This window comes from Somniosus microcephalus, chromosome 13 (genome assembly GCF_052327205.1).
Source record: "Somniosus microcephalus isolate GS21.2 chromosome 13, FLI_Smic_1.0, whole genome shotgun sequence".
Lineage (NCBI taxonomy): Eukaryota > Metazoa > Chordata > Chondrichthyes > Squaliformes > Somniosidae > Somniosus > Somniosus microcephalus.
This window is the reverse complement of record NC_140999.1, coordinates 138639279-138662617: the sequence shown is the minus strand read 5'-3', so window position 1 is coordinate 138662617 and position 23339 is coordinate 138639279. Positions and strand designations below refer to the sequence as shown.

Below are 23339 nucleotides of genomic sequence, written 5' to 3'. Positions count from 1 at the left end.
TCTCAAAGGCGCTGTCTTTGAATGGGCCTTAACCTTGTGGATAAAGACCTTCCCTTCTTTCCCTACCGCTGTCATGATTTTCTCCAGCAGAGGCTTGATGGCCAGAGGTCTCCCGTCGGCGGAGGTGTATCCCCGACGGGACCAGATGGCCAGGTATTCCGTACACGAATTGCACGTGAACATGCTGTCCGAGCAAATCGTGTATGGGGTAGGGAATTTCTCTGGGTGTGTAACCACGTACACTGCCGCACAGTTCAGCCTGCTGGGCGCTCATGGTGCTGGGGAGTTTAATTGCAAGGGCAATGTCTGCCCCTGGGTCATAAACTCCAGACCCCGTGAGTTGTTTCCCAGCAGATACCGTGCTGGAACCATCCACATAGATCTCGTGGCCTGTGGGGTGTATCCCAGCCCGAAAACCTATGTCTACTTCCCATACCCCTTCAACAGAACACCTGTGGGCCATCCCTGGACAGATCATGTTGGCTGCAAGCTTGGGCTCGCAGAGACCTTTTGCCCTTAGATCCATCTGGGAGAGAAGCAGGGTCCAGCGAGCAATGCGGGCACTGCGCACTGTCCCATCTTTAATTCTCCCATCTAGGAGCATCTGGGTGGGCGTGTGATGGGTGAGGAAGGTGATGGGCGAGGTGCCTGTGAAGATCAATGATCTTTTCACAGCCCAGGGAGTGGCAAGGAGATGCCTCTCACAGATGGAATAGCCCCTTTCTACCTCCGTGAGTATCCTAGAGGAGTAAACCACTGGTCTCAGCTGACTGTGCTGCTCCTGGAGCAGCACTGCACTCAGACTGTCCCCGCTGGCTGCTACCTCCAAGAAGAACTCTTTCTCCCCATCTATCGCCCCTAGCGCTGGTGCGGTCTGCAGATTTTTCTTGAGGCTTACAAATGCTGCCTCGCAACCCTCATCCCAAACCCACTCCATTCCCTTGTGTAGGAGTCGGAGCAGAGGGCTGCTGTGACAGCGTAATCCTCAATAAAATCCCGGCAGTACACTGTTAACCCTAGAAAGGATCTCACTCCTGTCACTGTACTGGGGGCTGGTAACTCCTGTACTGCTTCCCTTCTGGCTTTATCTATGGCCCTTTCTCCTGCTCTTACAGCCAGCCCTAGGAACTTGACTTCCTTTTGGCCGATCTGTACCTTCTTGGGGTTTACCTTAAACCCTTCCTGCTTCAGCAACTCCAGCAGTTCAGCCAGTAGTGGATCATGTTCCTCTCCTTCATCAGTGAACAGGAGCAGGTCATCCACATACTGAACTAACTGATGGGGTCGGCTGAAACCTTTTAAGCAATCTGCCATACACTGATGGAAGATGCTGGGGCTGTTGTGGAACCCCTGTGGTAGGCAGTTCCAAGTGTACTGTTGGCCCTTGAACGTAAAGGCGAACTTGTACTGGTCCTCTCTCCGCAGAGGGATGGACCAAAACCCGTTGGAAATATCCAGCACCGAAGGTGGTCGCAGAGGCTGGAATACTTCCTATGAGGTCAGCGACGGCTGCGACCGTGGGTGCACAGGTGGGGATGTTCCTATTAAGCACCCGATAGTCCACCGTGGCTCTCCAGGAGTTGTCCGGTTTCCTAACCGGCCACAACGGAGAGTTTACATGGGTGGCTATTGGTCTCAATACCCCCTGTTTGACCAGAGAGGTCATGGCCGTTTCCATGTCCTTCTCTGCCTCTTTTGGGAAATTATTCTGCTTTTGTGGTCGGGTCATGGGGTCCCCATCTACACTCACTTCGACCCCGTTCACCCTCCCACAATCATGCTTGTGAGTGGCAAATGCGCCGAGTTGTGCTCGCACAAATGCCTGGTACTCCACTGGAGTGTTACTGACCATTTGCTCAAGGTCGTAACCCTCCTTGGGTTTTAGGGTACACAGGGTCCCCTTGCCCTGCTTCCCTGGGATAACTGCCACTTCACTCTCTTTGCCGTTGCATGCTCCCCACAGACAGTAGTTCCTAAGATCCATTAGGATCCGGTGGCCTATGATAAAATCAGCCCCCAGGATCCCCCTTCCTTCCTGCTCCCACTTCATTAGAACACAAGTCCACTTGGTGTGCAGTGCTCCTAAATGAATGGACAGTGGGACAGAGAACGAGCCAACCTGCTCATTACCTGTGAACCCCACTAAGCTGTATGGGACCCCGTTAGACAGAGGTGAGGCAGCGGGGTTATCTGAGTAGACTATGGTGCTTGAAGCTCCCGTGTCCAACAGATAGGTCCCTTTTACCTTTTCCACCCCCATCCTAACAAGCGGTCTTTTCCACACATCGTACTCAAGGGACACAGATAGACAGGCTGCGCTGGCTCCAGTCATAAGTCTGTGTTAACTGGGGGGTGCAGATGGAGTTAAAGCACCCGTGGCTGTGGCTACCTTCCCTGGGCCAGCCAACAAAACCTGAAGTGCAGCTACTATCGAATCTACTGTGGGGGTAGAGGCCTGTGTTTCTGCCTTTGGGGCGGGAGCTGGGGCACTCTTTCCTGCACTATCCTTCCAAGGATTTTTACAGTCCCTTCTCCGATGCCCACTCTTCCTGCACACGAAGCAGTTACGCCTCACATCGGAAGGGTTACCCCCTTCCTGGTGCCATTCCTTCTTACCCTGGCTGGGTTTAAACTCATGCACTTTCCCTTTTGTCTGTGGTTCGTCTACCCCCCTACCGTTGCGGTAAGCCAGGGTCAGTTGTCTGACCACTGTCTTCTCGGCGACTTGGGGGCCTCTTGGGTCGAACCACAGCTCGGCCTTGGCTCTTATCTGTGGCAAACTGTTTGCCACCAGACTTCGGAGCCAGTGAGCCAGTTCATCCTGGTTCAAGTTAGCCCAGTCAAGATCCCCATTACAGGCGCTCCTGTACACAGGCCACAGCCTGTCTGCGAAAGCCTGTGGGGTCTCCCCTGCTAACTGAGTAGTCTTCTCCACCGGGAGAATGGACTACCATCATTCATCCCCATCGCCTCCAGAACTTGATCCCGGAGGGCAGCGTACCCTCCCTGTCCCTTCTTGCACTCAGCAGAGAGGGGCTGGTACAGCTTGCCATCCAAGGTGAACAGGAGCATCTTGGCCATTTCTGAGTCGTCGCACTCATTAATGCCTGCTGCTTGTTCCACTTCCAAAAAGTGAACTGAGGGATCTCCCTTGTGTGTGAGCTTACTCAAGTGTCTTACCATAGCCCTAAGCTGTTGAGTCCCATGGGGAACCACAAACTGGCTTTCAAGGTGCCCCTGGCCCCCACCTACCCCAGGTGGGCCAAACTTTTGCTGTCGAGTCGGGCACATCGGCCCCGGCTCCGACCTTTCCTGCAATTTTTTGCCCACTTCTCCCTGCTGCCAAACCGAGTCAAAACCCGGCGCCACAGGTGGTGGTGGTGTGCACTCCTCCCTGTCCTCTCTACAGATTGCTTGTTCCTCCTGCTGTTCAACCGAGTTGCTCCCTGGCGCCACAGATGACGTCTGCACAGTTTCTACTTCTACTTCCAGGTCTATCCAGGCCGCACCCGGGCTTACTAGGCATACCATGCCTTTTGCCCTGGACAGAGCAAGTTTTAAACTCTCTATCTGCTTTTGACAGGGGCCGTGATCTCCCGCTTCAAACTCCCTACTGCATGCTACTTGATAAGCTGCCTTTATATTCCTATACTGCTCCTCCTGTTCCCTTAACTGTCTGGTTAGGCGAGCGTTCTCTTCTTTCAGTACCAGCTCATTTCCCTTTGCCTTGGTGACTTGACACCGAAAATACTCATGTCTGTTTCTGTGTTTCTCTACTAATTGCAATTTCTCTTGATTCTGTGCTTGTAATTCCTGCAAAAGTTCCTCCCCTGCTACAGCTCTTGCTTTGTACAGTTTGGCCGCCTCCTGCAGCTCTGCTTTCAAAGTTTTCACCTGCTTTTCTAACAGCTGGATCTGTCGTAGGGCACAGACCAACCAGATGGCCTTCTCTACCGACTTTTTATGATCCATGCTCTCGGTCCATTTGGCTGCAGCGTCTATAGGATGTCCAGCACATAACAGACTGGTCACCCACTTCTTGGGGATATTCACCTTCTCAAAAACATAAGAGGAAATCCTCTCCCCCATCTTTGTCCTTTCATCAAACACATGGTCTATTGCATTACTTCCCTTTTGCCAAAGTCCTGCCGCGGTCGCCATGCTGTAAGGGGGTGGCGATGTGGGTGTTATTTGTCAGCTTCACCTCTGACTCCTTTGAGTGGTTCGAATCGCTCCCACTCCCTTTTGTACTAGACTTTGGACTTATTTGGGGGTCGTAATAAACTCGCAACAGACACCTGAGTTAGTCAAAAAGAATTCAGATCTTTATTTTGAGACAGGAAAATATACAATACAATAAAACTTACACTTTAAAAGGGTGAGGAACACACAGAATAAGTGAGCAAGAACTACAATATACAAAATCCCTTTCACCCCCAACCCCACTACACTAGCTAGGCTGGAATCCAGAGGACCAGGAAATGCTCCCCAAAAATGACTTTCTTGACAGTTGTAGGGGTTCGCGATTTCGGGGTTCTCTTTAGTTGTGGCAGTTGGGGCCTGCCGTACCTTGGACATGGTAGAAGACTGCACCTGCGTTGGGTCTTCAGTTGGGTTTAGTCCGCTGATGCGGTTAGTCGCTCTGTTGGATCTATCGGGTAAGTACCCAATTTTCTTTTGGTTAGGGCTAGTTTTAGGGTCTTTATGTCCAAAATCTTACCCAGGGGTAAGTCAGACTAGCCTGTAGAGTGGAAACAAGTCTTTGGTTCGTGAGTTTTTCGGCAGTTGGTTTGTTGTTGGTCGTGGTGGCCCAATATTACCTGGTTGGTGGTAATATTGGCTGGAGTTGGTTTCTGTAGGCCTTTGGTTGCCGCGATCTCTGTTTCTTCTTTCTTCCTTCGAGTCTCCGATGATGGTCTGTCTCTTGAGCTGGTTGGCTGAACTTGAACTGCCTCGATCTTGAACTCGAACTGGTAACAAACTGACTGCCCGTTGAACTGAAAAGGCAGGCCTCAATTATACTAATTTGGGGCCTGGCTTCTCTGACCACCAACTCTCGGTTTCCTTTGTTAAATTTGGCGAGCTCGTTATTTTTACTGTCCTTTAAAACTTTAACGAGCTTCGGGGATGGCCCATCCAAAACTTAACAAGTTTAGGGGATGGCTCACCCAAACTTAATCGGTTTCTAACTGGTTTCGGGATTGCCTTGAAACCAATTTAAAATGCAAAATGTTTGTCAATCCCTTTTAAATTGACTTTGGTTTGTTTATGGTAATTGTAGGGCTGATGTTCTTTCTTTTGTATGGCTGGGGACATGTCCTGTTTACTTGATACCTGGCTCTGCGACTTCTGGGCGGGAAAACAGGCTTCATTGTCCTTATGTAAAACGGGGTGGCCCTGAACATTCCTCAGAGAGTCCAATATCCAAACTTCGGGGGCCCACCCCGCCTCCCTGTTGTTCCAGCCTTTTGCATGCCTGAACATGCCCTTTAAACCAGCCAAACTTCCTGGGATGTTTATTTTAAATCCCTTTTGCCCAGTAACTCTTTAAAACAGTCCAAAAGTCTGTTCCTTAAATTAACTCCTTGAAATCCTTCTGTTTAGCCCAACCACACTTTTACCCCTTTTTCCAGATTCCTTCTGTAATGTTCCAAAATCATTTTAAAAAATGACTTTCCTTGTGTTCTGGGGTTGTGCAGAAATTTTCGAACCTTACAGGACAACCCTGCTCATGCATGTTTGCACGCTTTTGTAGAGTTCCTCTTCCAGCTGTTGAAAGGTAACAGTTTAGGGAGTGTGGGTAAAAGTGCCTGCACCTTCTAAATCTATTCTAAATAAATTCCAATTCCAAATCAGTTCCAGGTAACTCCAAGGGGATTTCACGTTGTTTTTTCTGGAGTCAGGTTGGGACCAGACTTCAGAGTTATACTGCAATTTCATAGCAACATTAAAATGACAGTAAAAATGTACCCTAAGATTTCTAATGAGACAGCTGATTCATGCTACTTGTTCAGGAGTAGATGGATTTGTTGATTGTGTTTGCTGTAGCCAAATGAAAAGAAGCATAACTTCCTCAGGACTCCAAGAGGAAGCCGATTACAGAAATTGGATTGCATCAGTGCATTGTCTAGATGGTCATTAAACTGTTTATTCACCCTGTAAGGTGTAATCAGTGAAAAACAATTTTGACTTTGTACCAACACTGAATTTGTGTGCCTGAAATTTCTGTGGGGTTCTCTGGGGGAAGACTGGCGGAATCCCTGGGGAAACGGCGTAAACAGCTAAAAAAAACAGTTGTTTGTGCTGTTTCTGGAGGGTTTCCGTCGAATTTACAGCAGATTAGGAGAACCCCATGAAAATTCTCCCCCGTGCAGTATTAATCAAATGTCAAGGCCCAAACTGACTCCAGAGTGAAGCAGAACGAGACTTCCTCTTTTCTTCGTTTTGACGTCAAGTCACTCCTGTATCCGGAAGTGCAGTTTTAACAATAATTCACATTCATATTGTTAGAAATGCAAGCTAAGGAGTTTAAAGAGTTAAAGACAGTGACAGATTTCTGTGTGCTTCATGTTTGAAATTTGCTCTCAGAACTTAGAAATTACCAGCAAGGTTGCTACAGATTTTTAAAGACATGGGAATCAAACACGCGTGATATAACAGGAGCGTCATCCACATAAGCTATCCTCTCCCTGTAGACTTGTGTCCTATATTGGTTGGGAGTGGCAGTGTAACATCCCTGTATCAGTGGTTCCATGTTGAGGTCTCCATGGTCTTTATTGTAATATCAGCAAGGTTATTTCAAATGAGTGGCCAGCTGGTTTAACAGATCTTAGCTGAACAAATCACGGAATCAAATCCTTATGATAATTCATCGCTTTATTACAATAATGAAAATAAAATAACCATGATATGCAAATCAACATGGATTCCATGTTCTATCCAGTATAAGTAGGTGTTACAGTTTTAATGTGGCCATCAGTTTCCCTCATTTAAACTGCTTAAACTTCTTCTGTTACTCAACTACTTTTCCAACAAAGGTAATTAATTTGCACCATCATGGTTACTTTGAAGTCCACCTGTTCACCTAGCACCTCACTCACTTCTTGTATAGATATATAAGCCATTTAAATTTAAATTGTCTATAATGTTACCCAAGACTTAACTAATTTACAACAGGAAGCTACAATGAAAGGCCTGAGATCACAGGCACAGATCTTGTTTCATCTATTTGGGTTTAAGTCATTCCTCATGTTGTCTCTGGTAAAAGTTACTTGAGTCTACACCCCTTCCCCCCACCCCCACCCCGACCACCAAAACATTTTATAATCTCTCTCTCTTTGATCTTTAGCTCCTAATACTAAGGAAATCTAAGTAACTTACACTTCTAAAACCAAGATCTTAAATGTCTGTCTTGTCTTTACATTAATTAATAAAAGATGAACATTTTAGTGTTTCATTGGTTTTACTAAAACAAAACAATGTTCTATGAATAACAACAGAAAATGCTGGAAATACTCAGCAGGCCAGGCAGCATCCGTGGAGAGAGAAACAGAGTTAACGTTTCAGGTCTGGGACCCTTTGATAGAACTGGAAAAAGCTGGAGATGTAACAGATATTAAGCAGGTGCAGAGGCAGGGGGGGTGGGGTTTAGGAGGGGAGGAAGGAATTGAAAGAATATACTGTGCTTATGTAAGAGGCAGGAAAGATAAAATGTTGCAAATGGGAATGGCAAAATAATACAGCATGAAAAATGGGGGCAGGGGTTATGAATTCTATTAATGCTTTTCGAATGTGGGGCACTTGATTACAATACAAACCTTCCCAGTATTTAAGAAACTCTTTATAAATGTTGTAATTTATTGCATTTGTTCAGGACACACAACTAGTCAATCTATTGAAGAAAGAATGTTTTAGCCCATTATTGCAACTTTCAATACATCTTAATAAATAATGTACTCTACATGTTGATTGAATGCAGATAGTTGCAGCTGAACTTTAGAAAATCACATTGGACCTGTACTTCTGGAAATTCTGCTTCATTTTCATATTTAATAGAATTTTTAAGGCCCAGGATGTGGACTTGAGGTAAATTTTCTGCTGATGTTCTGGAGTAAAATTGTCAAAGTTTAATTGTCAAACGACATTGTTGTACAGCCCAAATATGGAGCATGGGTCAACTAGAGTGGTACTATCCTTCTGAAAACGGAGGAAGAACACTCTCCAGTAGTGAAAAGTCCAGCTGGACTTACCCACTACACAACTGCAAGAAAAATATTTTGTTCACAGGTAAACTTTTTTTAAAGTCTAACACTAATCTCTTTAATTGTACCTTTTTTCTACCATCCTCCCCTTGGTTCTGTGCTAAGAACATAAGCTGTTTACTAAATGGGTGTCTCTGTTTTCATCTCTTTTCACTCATCAAACACAGTTAACCATTAGTGTACTAAACTTCTTGAACTGCTGTACAAGGCGATTGAAGTGCTGTACATTAGCAGCAGCCCTTCTGTCAGTTATCTATTGCATTATGCAAGTGAGTGTTTTTCTCTCCATCAATGTTTTGCTTTTAGCAGCACCTGACCTGCCAAGTGCCACTCTTGTAGAGTGGCAAGTGCACGTTTTGGTATTACAAAGCAATAAGTTGAAGTTTTGAGGTATATCATACTTAAAAAATAAATACAGCTCCAAACGTTTAAAAAAAGTTTGCAATCTGTATAATTATTGCTGATCATAAATGTCACTTCAAACATTGACTGATGTTAACAATTCTGTTATCTCTGGTCTCCTGAGGTGGTGATTCAATTCTATGGGTTTTGGCTGCTATCCAGGACCTCCAGCTCAGGTGCCCTTTCTTTATTCATGAGACTAGACTGTGAGTGTCAACGGGCTACTTAGCTGTGAGGACTATATCACGTTTAAGGATTATTAAAATCATTTACCAGGGAAAAAATTTGCAAAAGAGTTACATTTAGATGTTTATTAAAAAGCACTGAGATGAAAGATAGTTAAAATGCGATTGAGCTAGGCAGTGAAGTTGATTCCAAATGACACAAAATAATAAGCAATTTGTTAGCTTGTGTCAGTAATCGATTAACACCTCACACGAGTTGTAGTGGAAAGCAAAGGCATAGCCCTCCCTTCATAGAGATAAAAAATAGGAAGAAACATGTACTGACAGTCTGTGTTATTTAAGCAGTGAGCTGTTCAGGCAAGTTTTCACCAAACCCCAAGGTAATAATGCAGATATTGTTTGGTTTATGTCAAGCAAGATGACTCACTGAGGTGGGGAAGCTTAGTGGATTCATTATTTTATATAATTATGCAAAGACAAGTTGTACTGATTGTATTGAATCCAATGACTACTGTTGCTCCACATGTTCACTTGCTGACTATGATATAAAGCAGTTTAACAATTCATATCTGGCCTTTTACCAAGTGATTTCTCGGTCTGCCTTTGAAAAGATTGGAGAGGTATGTATGGGAGCAAGTGCAAAAGACACATCCAGTTCAGATGTTAAGGGGTTGTTATTGTTCCACTCCTGGATTACTCTATCATATAGTTAGACATTGGGCAGCATGGGCACACTCCTAACTGTACGATGCTCAGGCCACTTATGCAAATGATCAGCACCGCTGTACCTGAGGGAATACTTAAGGCAAGACCTGAATTTCTAACAGACTACTATAGATTAGCCCAATCCCATTTTCACTAATAATCGCATATTTATGGGGTCAATAGATAACAATCAGGAGAGATAAACCCAGCTGATATTTTTCTTCCTCCCTAGCTCAGGAACTTTGAAGCTACCTTTAGAAGCTTCCAGCCCACTACTGCTCAGCTGAAGGATTGAATCTAGAACACTCCCTGGTCTTCATCATATGGTACATTTACCAGGTTTGATCCTGACTGTATGATGTTACAGTGGAAGTTCTACCATTTGCATTGTCTTCACTGTCAGGGAGAGGGGATATTGTATTATTGGCCAAGATGCTCACTTCTAATTTCTATTTGGTAAATATGCATGTGATTATTGGATGATGACTCAATCAGCTTTGATGGCTCCTGTGGTTAACTGACTCATTTGCCAGCGTAGGCTCACACATGAAGAATGGTATTTAAATGATGTACTAAAGGATTACTGCTGCCCATGGAACCTTACGTCAGCGTATGTCATTAGGGGGGAGAAATTGTGTTGCGCCCCCTTTGGGGCGCTAACTTCGGCGGGGCGCTACTTTTAGCACCCCGGAAAGATTAGCACCCCCGCGGCCAAAATTGAGTGGTAGCGCCCCGCCTCCCTCTTGGAGCGCTGTGGCACATTGCGCGAATGTATTGCAGGCCTTCCTCCCCTTCTTAAAGGGGAGGGGCCTTGCGCAGCATGGCCCAGGGCCCAGCTGGGCCACCGGGGATTGGGAGTGCCAACAAAAGAGCCTGGTACTCAAGAGAAGTGCCGGGCTCACGAAGAGCAGCCGGCACGCCGCGGCGGGGGGGCGGGTCAGGAGGCCGGGGACGGGAGCGGAGGCAGGTGCTGGCAGGCGGCCAGCAACAGAAATGGCCGCCCGGCACTTTTCCTTTAAATAGCGCCGCCCTGGCCGCAGGTAGACCCCCCCGACCCCGTCGGACATAGTGTCCGGCGGTATGTCAGGGGGCGCTACCGAAGATCTCGGCCGGGGCGCGAGCGGGGCGCTGTGCACGGCAATGACATCATCACCACGGGGCGCTAACAGTTACCGGCGCTGCTAACCTCCCGCTGAATTTCGCGGGAGGCGTTGGCAGCGCCGTGCCCGGGCGCTAGTTGTTTTGCGCCCCATTATTAGGGCGCTAATGGGAGGTGCAAATCAACTGAATTTTTACCCCTCTATGTTTAAGGTGATAAAATTAGAGGGGAAAGGAAACATTGATTTTATACTCTGGGAGCGTTCTTCGGTGAATATTGTGGTTTACTCTGAGTCTTCTCACAATGAGTATATGGATATAATACTAACAGTGTCGTGAATATTTAAAGATTGATATGGGAGGAACTCAGTACAACTCAATGCTTTCTATCACCTGCATCCTCTTATAAATAAATGACAGGTTGGGCAAACCTCAAAGCAATGCCAATAAAAGTATTGTGTTTGTTTAGCAATAATATATAGAGTCCTAGTATAAAAAGTGAAATATTCTATTTTTCTTGATCAATATTTAAAGTGCCTACTGTATTTGTTGAAATTGTTTAAAATAATAGCTCCTTTATAACACATTAAAGTACATGTTCTGTTGGTTTCTAATAACAACTTATCCTTAGAATCATTATATTGACCCAGAAATTTGGGTCGGAGGCTTCCCACGGGTGCAAGCCTCCGACCTGCACTTAGCTTGCGCACCGGCCGTTGAGCTGTGGGCCCCCGTGGAATTGCGATCCTGGGCCGCCTCCAACTGCCAGCACGCAGGGGCGCAGTTAGTTCGATGCGTCCCCTGAGATCACGTGGGACATGGAGAGCCAATGGTAGCAGGGAATGCTTCATTCATAAGTTTGACAGGAAGAGCTGTCAAACCTATAAATAATATAAGCCCCAAAACATCACTAAAACTTCAAATAATTTTTTTTTAAAACAGCACATTTTTTAAATAACTATAAATTACATGAAATAACTATTTTAAACAATAATTTAAATTTTTGAAAAAATTAATTACATTTTCTAACGGGGCTAAAAATAAACTTACCTTTCTTCAAAGTATTTAAAAATAATAAACCTGTGGAAAAAATGTTTTAATTTTAATTAATTCACACTTACCTTGTTAAAAGCAGGCTTTGTGCCTGCTTTTTACATGTCTAACTTCTGGAGACTTACCTTCCCGGAGAAACCTGTAAAAAAAACACGTAAGTTTGATGCGCACGCGCTGCCTCTCCCGCGCACGCGTTCCATTTCTTAACCCCTTCTTTCAGGGGAACGGAAGTGCCTGTTTCCCACGCATGCGCAGTGCATGCATGAAACTGGCACTTTCGTTGGGCCTACGCGTGAGTACCCCGTGCATACTCACACGTTGGGACCCGAATTTCTGGGCCAATACGTTTCCTTGCTCATAATCAACGGAATTTCCTCAGTCTTCGTCATGCTGGAATGTTCTGGTCTTGTATTTCTGCATCTGGCTCAGAATTAATGAGGAATGTTCTTGCAAAAGTGTAGAACAGATAATTATCCAGCAAACACTATAAAGTCAAGTACAGCCTATGCTTCCTGTGTGGAACCTCACTTGACAGGAGCGTGGAATGGAGAAATGGCTGCGGAGGTCACAAAACCTACTAGAATTAAAATTTATCTTTAGATGCCATCAAGAACTTGCTAATTATTTCATGGGGTTGGTAAGTTGCTCTTAACTATGCATACTTGTTGAAGGCATTGTCAAAATTCAGGTGAAACACCACATCAAGATTTCATACATGCCAACCATCAGGGTTTCATCCTGATGGTCAGCATCTTTTAAAGTTTGTCAGTGTATCCTGGGCAGGCCTCCGAAATCAGTGCTTTTGTAGCCCGAGGCGTTTTTGATCCAAATCCCCATAAATGTTATTGTACACATCCATGAATCCGTGGAGTTCCATGAATGTGTGAACAGCCATGACTTGAAAAGCTGCATAACCAGGAGGTTGAGGAAGATGGTGGTTCCGCACTGGTTTGGTGGCCGACAGAGGTCAAGGATTTATGGGAGTTAAGAGATGGAAAAGGGTAACTCCAAACAGAAATTAAAGGGAAAATAAATCAACAAATTAAATATCTTTTACTTCAAATATACACACTCAGACCAGTTAAGTAGTCCAGCTACAGATATTAATATTGACAGAAACATAAACAGCTCTCACTACTCTGGACTGATGCTCATTCAATTTATTTTCCAGTTGCTTACTTGTTTACTTCCAGGGAGTCTCCTCAGCTTTTGTGTGGGGAGGGGAATTTTGGGCTGTGGCCTTCTCCATGACCTTAGTCGGTAGTGCTCTGTGATTGACTGACAGTGGTGCACTTGCTGCAGGATGAGCTAACTACATATGTAACAACCATCAGTGTTTCACATTGACAGTCAGTGTTTCTTCAGCGCTGGCAGCGGCAGTCCTCAGAAATCAGCATGATGTAGCCTGAGTCTCATTTTGGACAGTCTAGAATGCCTCAAAATGTTGTTGTGTGCACGTGCAAATCGCCAAAGTTGTGCAAATCAGCGAGGAGGTTAGGAAACACCTGCATCCTACGCTGGTTTGGTGGCCATTTAGCAGCAAACTTGTAGGGGATTTATGTTTTGGGGGAAACCATTGCTTGAATGTCATGTGTATGTGGCATGATTTTATACCTGGCTGTTGGGAAAAGCTATTTGCAAAAGGGGAGATTAGAAAAGCTAAGGCGGAGTATGACAGAATATTAGCAAAAAACATAAAGGGCAATAAAAAGGCTTTCTACAGGCACATTAGTAGATAAAAAGATGGTCATGGTAGGAGTAGAGCTGTTAAGAAATTAAGACAACAAACTTAGGAGGGATTGGTATAGACACTAAATAAGTATTTTGTCTTTGTTTCCAAAAGCAAGGTGCATATTTGGATTGTAGATCTGCCAGAGGTGGGTGTAGAACTGTTAGTGGAGGTTATTATTAAAGAGGAGGAAGCCTGCTTGCCTCTTACTTGCTGCTTCTCCTCCTCGGTGGAATCTTGATTGGGATTATATAGAATTACATAAATTAAGAGATGTTATAATATAAGGCATCTACCTTAAGGCATCTGTAACTTCTGAAGGTACTCAACTATGCTGCTTGCTGAAAAGCTTTCTGAAAGTCCAGGTAGACAATGGGCCATAATATCACTCGTTGAACTTGCCATTGGATGTTTATTTTTTTTAAATTTGTTGTGTGGCAAGTTGCTGAATGCGCGAGCTGCTAACAGTGCAGCGAGGGAAACCGGGCATCTGGGACCTGCATGAATAGGGCAACCAACTGTGTAGCTCTTTAACCAATCAGATTGAAGGATTGTGAAATTAACAGTGCAACGTCTGAGAAGGAAATGTAAATTAGAATGGGTGAATGCAATGTAGAATCAGGTATAGAAAGAGAAATAAATAGAGTGAAAGAAAGATTGGATTACGAGAGAAAGAGGAAAAAAAGACAGAAAGGAAAAGTAAAAAATCTTCTTTAAAATTTAAAATTTTACGGTGGGAAAATTTGGTAGCTTTGCACCTCCAAAGCAACTAGCGCCCGGACGCAGCACCACCAATGCCTCCCGTGAAATTCAGCGATCTTCGGTAGCGCCCCCTGACTTACCTACAGATGCTATGTCCGACGGGGTCAGGGGGGCCTAGCTGCGGTCGGGGCAGCGCTAATTAAAGGCGAGGTGCCGGGCGGCCATTTTTGTTACTGGCCGCCTGCCAACATCTGCCCCCGTTGCTGTCCCTGGCCTCCTGACCAGCATCCCCCCCCCCCACCCGTGGAGTGCCAGTTGTGCTCCGTGAGCCCTCACTCTGATCCCTGGTGGCTCAGCTGGGCCCCGGGTCATGCTATGCAAGGCCTTTCCCCTTTAAGAAGGGGAGGAAGGCCTGCAGTAGCGTGGCATGTAGCACCGCGATATTCCCTCGCAGCGCCCCAAGAGGGAGGTGGGGCGCTTCCAGTAGTGCACCGCTTCCCTCTTGGGTCGCTACTGATGAATTTCGGCCATGGGGGCGCTAATTTTTTCGGGGCGCTAAAAGTAGCCCCCCAGCGAAATTAGCGCCCCAAAAGGGGCGCAACTCAATTTTTCCCCCTACATTTTAAAAACCTCCAACAACAATTAAAACGTGAAGGAACGAGACTCCACACTTGTAATAGTTAATTTTCAGTGCAAAAGAGGTTGACTGGGAGTAATTAACACTTATCACATCATTTAAAAGGTACTTAGAGTGAAATGGACAAGACTTAACTTTCTGTGGTGAGTTTAGTTCATACCTACCACGCGAATACAGCAACTTCACATCCTTCAATGCATTTCAATGATGAGGCAGACAACAAGATGCCATTTTCGCAAAGCTAATGGTGGAGTCGGGCATCTCGGACAGCGACTTTTGAATCCCAGACTCCAGTGAGCTGTTTAAGATACGGGCAAAGTGCTCGCATAGCACCTGTCCCATCTCCATATACATATCTAGAATGTAACTTTTTCTGGGCTTTATCTCACCCTGTACCAACAATAATCTATTAACATTTTCAACATGCTTTTAAACTAATATGCTAATAGCCAATACACTTGCAGTGCTCAAATTGTAATTTGGCATATTGTTTCATACTATCACATCAAGTTAGTTGATGCTTTGAGCAGCAGCATTTAAATTCTTCTCAGTTTATGATTGTAGTTGATTAAGTCTGAGGGACAATCGTGTTTGTGCCAGGTAAATGTGGACATATTCAAATTAAGAATGCATGTGACGTGTCAAGCCCTGATATATCTACGACACTCTGCTGACTGATTATTAACAAGATCTTTGTTCATATTTTTATTTGCAGTAGACACAGTAGCAGATGTTAAACAGGACACTGGGACCTTCACATCGCAGAAGACAATAGAGATGAGCTCCAATACTAATGCAGAGGAAAAAGAACTTGAGAAGTCTGCCAAGGCAGTTTCTAAGTCTAGATTTTCCTTGTCTTTTTCTCGCTCTGTACCAGGGCGTACTAATGGCCCCTCTGCAGAGCCAATATCAGGAACGGCTAAGCTCCAAGCCAATCAAGAGAGCGCCTCAGTGAACACAGCGTCAGTTGATAAAGTGAATCTTCAAGAATCCTCCTCACAAAAGGGGAGCTCCGCTCAAAAGCAACAGCAGCTCTCTACTGAATCATCCGATGCAACAGAACACCCTGAAAACGAAACAGAACAACCAAAGCAAAAAGAAGTAAGCTTTTTTGACAAACTGTTCAAACCGGGAGATAAGGGCAAACTACAAAATGAGAACCAGGGAGATCTGAAGACTGCTGGAGGTCAGGACCCAGCTGCTGATGATAAAGAAGCTACAGAACTTATTCACAGGCTGGACAGCGTGCACCAATACTTGGTGAGTACTACCTGCTTTCTTCCACTTAACTCAGCATCTCCAACTGGAATTAAGGAAAGTTTAAAATTGTTTAAATGTATTGGGGGAGAAATTCGGTGGGCTGCGCCACCAATTAGCGCCTAAAGAGGGCACTGAGTGGCTTTAGCACCACTGGCCACGCCTCCCGCGATATTTAGCTGGGGCGCTAATGGCGGCGTTAGCCTGTTGCGCTGCGCCGCCACCGATGACGTCATCGGTGTGTGCAGCGCCCCGCTACCGCCTCGATCGCGATATTTGGCAGCGACCGCCTCTGTAGCGCCGCTCGTTAATCGCGCCCGGTTCACGGGGCCTACCTGTGGCGGCAGTGGCGCAAATTAAGGTGGAGGTGCGGGGCGGCTGTTTTTTTCGGCAGCCGCCTGCCAGCACCTCCGTCCCCGGTCTCCTGTTCTCCCCCCGCGGCATTGCCGGCTGCTTTCCGAGAGCCCGGCACCGAGGAGAAGTGCGGGCTCTTTTGCCGGCACTCGCGATCACTCATCGCGCTGGTGCAGGCCCCTTAAGAATGGGAGGAAGGCCTGCAGTACCGCAGCACGCCGTGCCACAGCGTGTGGCGCTGCAGCACGTTGCGCTGCGATATTCAGTTTCAGCACCCTAAGAGGGTCGCGGAGCGCCTTGAGCCTCGCCTCGTGTCCCTTTTGGGGCGCTCAAGCTGAATTTCCGGTGATCGCTGCTGCTCTGATCGCAGCGCAAAATCTGGCGCCCAGGCGAGCTTGGCGCCCCGTTTGCGGCTCAACCCAATTTCTCCCCCATTTTGTTTTCAGACATGTTTTTAAAAAGTTATGGAATTAAATCTTATTTGGGTAGAAATTTGGGCATGCCCATTTTTGGGCACATGGGGGGGTAAAATCCCTGCCCCTGAATGGTGCGGCCCGAGGCGCCCCCGATGTTGGGTGTTGGGCCTCATTAACATCAAGCCCGCATGGTGTAAACAGTCAGCCAGAGTAAATGAAGATTGTGCCGATGTTCGCATCGCAGTGACCCTCCAGTTAGTGGGGTTTGGGAGATAGGAGGCCGAGGAAGGTGGATTGGAGGATGGGTGCAGGGAAATAGGGGTCATAGGCCGGGGAGCAGGAAGCGGCAGCGATTTGGGTGGGGGGGTGCAGCGGTGGCCAACATTCTTTAAATGTGGGGTCGGGAGGAGCACTCCTGCTCCTCCCAGCTCCACATTCAGGTAAGTAAATGTTTAAAACTTAGGTTTTTGGTAGCAGGCGGTCTCAAGGTCTGGTTTTCCTGAGAGGAGCTGGTGCTGGCTGCCTCAGGGCAAACCAGTCTTGCAGTGGGGGCATCAAACCGGCATTAACCCCTTTATTTGCATATATAAAGGAGCTTTCAGGGGTGGGCGCTGTATGACAATATTTTTTTTCTTTCCTAGTATGGCATCCGGAAATGTGCACGCACTTCCTGCCCGCCATATTGGGCCATAGGAGGTGGGTTAGTACCTGAAAAATCGGCATTGCAAGGCTGAATTCATAGGCTGTTTGTTGGGTAAAGGTTCAGCAAGGTTCAGGAAAGTTCCAGATTCAGTTGTTTATCGCAAATGATTTAGTCAGTCTCCGTCAAGGTATAGGTAGGGGTACCGTAATAGTAGCTTCAGCTCCCTGGGGTTAGATAGGAAATGCAACCACCAGTGTTACTGCTCTCAATCATGGTTCAGCAACATCTACTAGAAAGTGCGCATGTGTGGAATTCCACTGAAACTAAGGGGGCAATTTTCTCACTGGAGGCAAGATGGAGACGGGTTTCAGTTTGGGTGGATTTGAAACCCGCCTCCATTAATAGTTTTCAAAAATTTGCGATTTTCCCATGATTGGCCACTTGATTTCAGAGGGTTTTGGGACTGAAATCGCCTCTGCTGACATCACTTTTCCAGTCTGATTTTATGGCTTATTGCTGCCTTGGCTCATTCCACAGGATTTCTGTCTATGCTGCACCACCTGCAACATATTCTGAGAAACCACTATGTCCAATTCCAAGGCAAGGGCCTCCCCGAGACTCTCGGATGAGGCGCTGGGAATGTTGTTTGAGGGGTGACAGCAGCAGGGAGGTGCTCTTCCACTCATCTGGGAGGAAGAGGCCTCCCAAAGAAACCAAGGCTGTGCGGGTACAGCTGGCAAGGGATATAACCTCCAGATCTGTGTGCAGATTGGGAGAATGTTTCTGTGTATTGATGAAATGCCATCCCTGTTGGAAAGCATTAAAATGATTTGATGCCAAAATATTGGCATTATGGCATCTGTTCTTTTGCCTTAGGCAGCTCCACATTGCTGGCTCTGCCACACTTGCGTTGTCAGGTTGGTGGCCTGAATGAAAGGAGGTCCATTGTCAATGATGTCTTAGGATGGAGGCAAGGACATGTGCCAACTTGGGCAACCTATGCAAATCTGGCCAGGATAAGTTCATCCCTTGCATCCCGGGCAGCCATGTGCTCCCGTGCTGCCGCTGCTGCTGGTCGATACACCGGTGCTCTGACCTCCTCCTGCTCCTCCTCCTCCTCCTCCTCCTGCTGCTTCTCCTCAGCCTCCTCTTCCTCCTCCTCATCCTCATCTGAGGAGGGCTGGAACTGAGCCGCTTGCTCATCAGGAAGCAGCAAGCCATGACACTGTGCGATGTTGTGCAGTGCACAGCAGACCACGACCATTCTGCAGACCCTGTATGGTGTATACTGCAGGGCTCCACCTGATCGGTCAAGGCAATGGAAGCGCATCTTCAACAACCCAATGATTTGCTCAATGATGGACCTGGTCGAAGTGTGGCTGGCATTGTAGTGCTCTTCAAACTCGTTAGCTGGTCTCCTGATCGGCGTCATTAGCCACTTCTTCAGGGGGTAGCCTTTGTCACCAAGGAGCCATCTGTTAAGTTGGTTTGGCGGATTGAAAAACGGAGGAACACGAGAGTGCCGCAGGATGAAAGAGTCATGGCAGCTACCACAGAACTTGGTGCAAACATGCAAGAACTCCTTCTTGTGGTTACACACCAGCTGTACGTTGAGGGAGTGGAAGCCCTTTCGGTTGACAAAGATAGCTAGGTTGTGATGGGGTGCCCTAAGGGCCACATGTGTGCAGTCTATGATGCCCTGCACTATTGGCATGCCTGCCATATTTGCAAAGCCAACTGAACGGGAGGTTATACTTGCTTGATCACTTGAGAACTGGATGTAATTGTGGGCCTTAGCAAAAAGGATATCGGTAACCTGCGTGATGCAACTGTGGGCAGCCGATTGGGAGATGCCGCTGATGTCTGCTGATAATCCCTGGAAGGAGCCTGAGGCAAAGAAGTTGAGTGAGGTGGTGACTTTGACAGCCACTGGTAAGGGGTGTCCACCCGTTCCTCTGGGCACCAGGTCTTGCTGCAGCAGTCCGCAGATCTCTTGGACAACCTCTCGCGAAAGTCTCAGCCTCCTTTGGCACTGCTGCTCACTCATGTTGAGGTAGCTCATCCTTTGTCTGTAAACCCTATGTCGTGGGGATCTCCTGCAGCGAGGTGCCTTGATGCGTTGGTGCCTTCTGCCCTGTGTAGCATCAGGTGGCTGAGCAGGAGGTTGGGGCTTCTGCTGCTGAGCTGCCGGAGCAGGAGGTTGGGGCTCCTGCTGCTGTTGCTCCTGAGCTGCCTGGTTCTGCTGTTGCCATGGATGCTCCGCATCCTCATCTGAGGTCCATGGAGAAAGAAAACTAATGGTTCCCATGCTGCTTGCAGAAGTCTCTGTTGGGGAAGCGCTCATTGCAAGCGGGGAGAGGGTCTGCCAAGGAGGTCCCACAGTTGATAGATACAAGCTGCAGCACCTCTGACTTCGGAAGGCCTTCTAAAAGTGCTCAAAGACCTTTTAAAGCAAAGTTCTGGCACCTGCAAGTAATCCCTGATGAAATGAACGATTTATTGTTGGACCTGTAACTGTGAGGAGACCACCCATGAGTCAAACCGCCAGGTTTAGCTGGCGTGGTTTAGGAGGGTCGTGTGACACGCCAAAATGCTCGAAAAATAACGAGGGCCTCTTAAAATAGGCTTAGAGAGGCCCTTAATGAGCATTTAATGATGTTAATTAGCACTATGGCCAGCTGAAGGTGGGACTGTTTCCCGACCTCCAAAACCGGCACCGGCGAAATCCTGCGGAGGCGGTTTTGGCACCCGCCCTCATTGATTCTGATTTTCCCGCCTTTCCCGCCTCCAAACCCGCATCCTCCGACGTCAGAAAATCGCCCCCTTAGATTGGACTCGGCTGTGATGGCCCCCCAAGTCGAACAGCCATCTGACACTGCCTAGGCTCACAAGTTAAATTAGCCATTTTGCTGCAGGAGTAGAGGATGGTGAGTGTCTACGGAATCATTCCCCAGTGTGAGTTAACACCTTCTGGAGAGAAGAAAAGAAAGCTGGAGGATGATAAAATAGAAAAATACAAAAATATATCATCCTATTAATAAAATTTTCCCCAGTACTAGGTGCTTGTAATGTTTGATGATTTTATCTTTTTCTTTCTTTCTCTTTTATTTCGTCCATCGTTCTAACTGAAATGGGTACATTTGCCTGTTCTTATTGTACAAATATGCAGAATGCTAATTCAAACCTTTACCAAGTGTCATTTAGTATGAAAGTCATTGACTGTGACAGACTTCTGTATACAGTGTCCTGCCTCAGTACAAATGTTAACCCTAGTAATCCACATTGACAGCTGAGTAAGTGATGAATGTTCATATGCCTCAGGAGTAAATTTAGTTTGTACAGTCGTTTAAAACAACATTGTTACAGATTGCATCAACTGTGTTGATGCATACTAGAAATATTTTGAACAGAAAACTGAGCTTATTAGATGAAATAAATCCCAAATAGATTACTGACTTAAATACACGGTTTCAACTGCATTTTAAGTTAATTTCTGATGATTACATTTGGTTTTATTTGTACCAAATTGATCAAATATACTCTCTTCACATTATTCAGATAATAGTCTTTCTTTTAATAGTATGAATTAAAATATTTTCATGGTTCGCTACCCTTCCTGATTTAGACTGTATAGTACAGGTATACAGTATGAGAAATTTGAATAAATGTCACATGATTAAGGACTTTTATACTCTTTTTATTGTCAATTTTATTGTCGGGTTTTTCAGGCCTTATTCAGTTTTTACTCTTGGCATAACCAGATTGAAGAGTCCTCACTGAGACATGCAGAGTCTAAGCCAGGAAGTATAAGTTAGAATATTTAATTTATAGGAACATGGGAACAGGAGTAGGCCATTTAGCCCCTCGAGCCTGTTCCGTCATTCAATGGCTGATCTGCGACCTAACTCCATATACTCACCTTTGCCGCATATCCCTTAATACCTTTGGTTAACAAAAGTCTATCAATCTCAGATTTAAAAATAACAGTTGATCCAGCAACAATTGCCATTTGCAGAAGAGAGTTCCAAACTTCTACCACCCTTTGTGTGTAGAAGTGTTTCCTAACTTATCTTGAAAAGTCTGGCTCTAATTTTTAGACCATGTCCCCTAGTCCTGGACTCTCCAACCAGTGAAAATATTTCTCTCTACCTACCCTATCTGTTCTCCTTAATATCTTGAAAACTTTGATCAAATCACCCCAAAAACATCCCTAATTTGTGTAATCTCGCCTCGTAATTTAACCCTTGGAATCCGGATATCATTCTGGTAAACCTATGCTGCACTCCCTCCAAGGCCAATCTATCCTTCCTAAGGCACGGTGCCCAGAACTGCTCACAGTACTCCAGGTGTAGTCTAACCAGGGCTTTGTATAGCTGCAGCATAACTTCTACCCCCTTGTATTCTAGCCCTCCAGATATAAAGGCCAGCATTCCATTAGCCTTCTTGATTATTTTCAGTACCTGTTAATGACATTTTAATGATCTATGTACCTGAACCCCCAAGTCTCTTTGGACCTCCACGGTTTTTAGCTTTTCACCATTTAGAAAGTACCCTGCTCTATTCTTTTTAGGTCCAAAGTGGATGACCTCACATTTGCCTTCATTGAAATCCATTTGCCACAGCTTTGCCCATTCACTTAATCTATCGATACCTCTTTGTAATTTTATGCTTTCATCTACATTGCCTACAGTGCCACCTATCTTTGTGTCATCTGCAAATTTGGATATGTGGCTTTCTATGCCATCACTAAGTCGTTAATAAATATTGTGAATAGTTGAGGCCCCAACACAGATTCCTGCGGGACACCACTAGTCACATCCTGCCAATTTGAGTACCTACCCATTATCCCTACTCTCTGTCTCCTGCCGCTCAGCCAATTTCCTAGCCAGGTCAATAATTTGGCTTCAATTCCATGGGCTTCAACTTTAGTTAACAGTCTCTTAGGAGGGACTTTATCAAATACCTTCTGGAAGTCCATTTATATAACATCCATAGACATTCCCCTGTCCACTACTTTAGTCACCTCTTCAAAAAATTCAATCAGATTTGTCAGGCATGACCTACCTTTCACAAATCCATGCTGGCTCTCTCTGATCAGCTGAAAATTTTCAAGGTGTTCAGTAACCCTATCCTTAATTATAGACACTAGTAATTCCCCGAAAGCAGATGTTAGGCTAACTGGTCTATAATTCCTTGGTTTCCCTCTCTCACCATTCTTAAATAGCGGAGTAATTCAAACTAAAATCATGTACAGAAAGCAAAATAAAGAGGGGGAAAGAATGATGGGATTAAGAGCGCGGTACCGGTGTAGCGCACAATGTGGAGGAGCAGGGCAAATTGGACAGCAACTTCTAGATTTCCGTGTTTAACTGCGCATGTGCAGGAGCCGGAAGTTGCTGTCTGATTTACTCCATAATGGTGGTGAGCGCTGATAGCCACACCGTTATTCTTACCGCAAAATTCAGGCCAATGATGCAATGCGCCCTGACAGTATAGATGCAGTGCCCGTGTGCACCTGGATCTCACAGTGCCGCAAGGATCTGTCCTGGGACCCCAGCTGTTCACGATATATATAAATGATCTGGATCAGGGAATTGGATGCAATATTTCCAAATTCGCTGACGACACTAAACTAGGAGGAGGGGTGGGCTCTGATGAGGATGTCAGGAGGCTACAGTGCGATTTGGACAGGTTGGGGGAATGGGCGGATACGTGGCAGATGCACTATAATGTGGATAAATGCGAGGTTATCCACTTTGGGGGTAAAAACAGGAGGGTAGATTATTATCTAAATGGCAATAGATTGGGAGATGGGGAAGTGCAGAGGGACCTGGGTGTTCTTGTGCACCAGTCACTGAAGGAGAGCATGCAGGTGCAACAGGCGATTAAGAAGGCAA

The 23339-nt window shown here is 46.0% G+C and overlaps 1 protein-coding gene across 5 annotated transcripts in view; it reads left to right on the top strand.

Moving 5' to 3' along the window:
• Positions 1-23339, top strand: part of bcas1 (brain enriched myelin associated protein 1) — a 250541-nt gene that overhangs the window by 120275 nt on the left and 106927 nt on the right. For all 5 annotated transcript variants that reach the window (XM_086005294.1, XM_086005297.1, XM_086005296.1 and 2 more), the window contains one exon: positions 15488-16032. In XM_086005294.1, the coding sequence (XP_085861420.1) occupies positions 15488-16032 (545 nt within the window). The remainder of the gene's footprint in view (positions 1-15487; positions 16033-23339) is intronic.